Here is a 1891-nt window from a genome sequence, read left to right on the forward strand (position 1 = left end):
ATTTTATTTTTTGTTTATCGTTGTTTTATTTTCTTCTTCTTCTTCTTCTTCTTCATCTTAACTCTTAAATAATTTCTTACGAAACGAATAATTAAAAGAAAAAAAAAATAGAAAGAAGAAAAAATATGTAAAATAAATGATCGAAGAAATGTGTACTTTGAATTGAAGCCGACATCGGGAGACGATCTCGCAGATGCGAAAGGTATCAAGGTGGTCTTCACGTAAGAAAAATGATTTGTCATTGCGGTGATGTTAAGGTACGTTTGGTATGGCCGATGAATCAAGATGCAAAAATGTATAACGTCAGTTGGAAAGAAGAATCATGTTCGTCCATTTACGATGATACAATTGAAACAAAAAAAAGATTACTGTGGAAAGTTATTCAGGTAATATAATATAATCATTTTATTCACATTCGAATTATTATTCACATATTTCCACGTACAAATATTTTATTTAATATATATATATATATATACATATGTGTATGTGTATGTATATATAAAAAGCAAAATTAATTTATCAATAACTTGACAAAATAATATTTCGTGTTATATAGATTATAATAATATTAAAATAATATTTATAATTAAATACAAGGTTAAGACGATAATAATAATTGAACACATTCAAAATAATATATTTCATTATATTATATATAATAAGTTTAAATTGTTTTGAATCATTAATATCGCGTATCAATAAATTATATTCGTTTGTTTTATATAACTAACAGTAAGTCTTCTAAAGAACATTATTGATTTAATAAATAACTAACAGTAAGTCATTTGTAGTATTTGTCTTATTGATAAACTAAAATAAAAAGATATTTATTTTTATACACGAATGTGAGATATCGTCTGACCATATATTTGTTTTAACTACTTACAGTTCACACATTCATATCTATATATATATATATATATATATATATATTGACGTTTAATCGATTGTAACTACTCGAACGATTTATTATTCCAAGTATCGAGATTATTTTTATTTCACAGACTCCTCACTATGATTTACGTCATCTTAAACAAGATTGCACTTATACCGTCAATGTTAGAAATTTATATAACAATGATAAAATAGACGAGCATGGTACGAGCATAGAATTTTTCGCAACCGGATGTCAACAGGATCGTGATGAAAAAAGATGGAAGTATTCGAGTAATAAGGGAGCACAATGTAAAAAAAAATCATCCAAAAGTAAAAAGTATACTTCAACTGACGATAACGATGATTCCGATTAAACCATTTTCAACATCAACAATACATATATATATATATTTTCAAGCAGAACAATTCACATCGTATTATATTATTAATTATTTTACAATGTTATATAAATATATAAATATATATTACATATATTATATATTTATAAGAGTCCATTTATTTTGATAGTGATAACTAACTTCATTTTTTTATTTTATTCCACGAAATGTTTTTTTTTTAATTACAGTTTACTTTACAAATGTTATTACGTTCAACGACAAAAATAATATTTCAGTGGACTTAGGCTACTTTCAAAATAAATGGTTCTATATATATATATATATAGAGAGAGAGAGAGAGAGAAGATATAAAGTATAGATGAGTCAGGGAATTACCATAATTCTTATATATTTTTTGTTTTGTTTTTTTTTGTTTACAATGGTTTCGTACTTAAAATGCATGATTTCGTTCTTAAAGTGTGTGTGATAATACATATTGATATTTTTCTTAGGAAAAAAATTGTCTTCACACTTATAAATACGGTTATGGTGTATCGTATTAATTAAACTTTATTATTGTATTTTTTTTTCTTTTTTTTATTATTATTTACATCGTTGTTTGTTATGGCACTTAATTTTATAGTACAATGTATTACGAAATAAGTGATCGATAT

General features: G+C 24.1%; 1 protein-coding gene across 1 annotated transcript in view; it reads left to right on the plus strand.

Annotated features, from left to right (window-relative positions):
- The window catches only part of LOC106788058 (anosmin-1), a 23842-nt gene extending 22505 nt beyond the window's left edge, over positions 1–1337 (plus strand). The window contains exons 6-7 of the mRNA XM_014750979.1: positions 162–386; positions 1008–1337. Of these exons, the coding sequence (XP_014606465.1) occupies positions 162–386; positions 1008–1253 (471 nt within the window). The 3' untranslated portion in view covers positions 1254–1337. The remainder of the gene's footprint in view (positions 1–161; positions 387–1007) is intronic.
- Positions 1338–1891: the final 554 nt, after the last annotated feature.

The sequence above is a fragment of the Polistes canadensis genome, unplaced genomic scaffold (genome assembly GCF_001313835.1).
Source record: "Polistes canadensis isolate GaletaPanama2010 unplaced genomic scaffold, ASM131383v1 scaffold_123, whole genome shotgun sequence".
NCBI lineage: Eukaryota > Metazoa > Arthropoda > Insecta > Hymenoptera > Vespidae > Polistes > Polistes canadensis.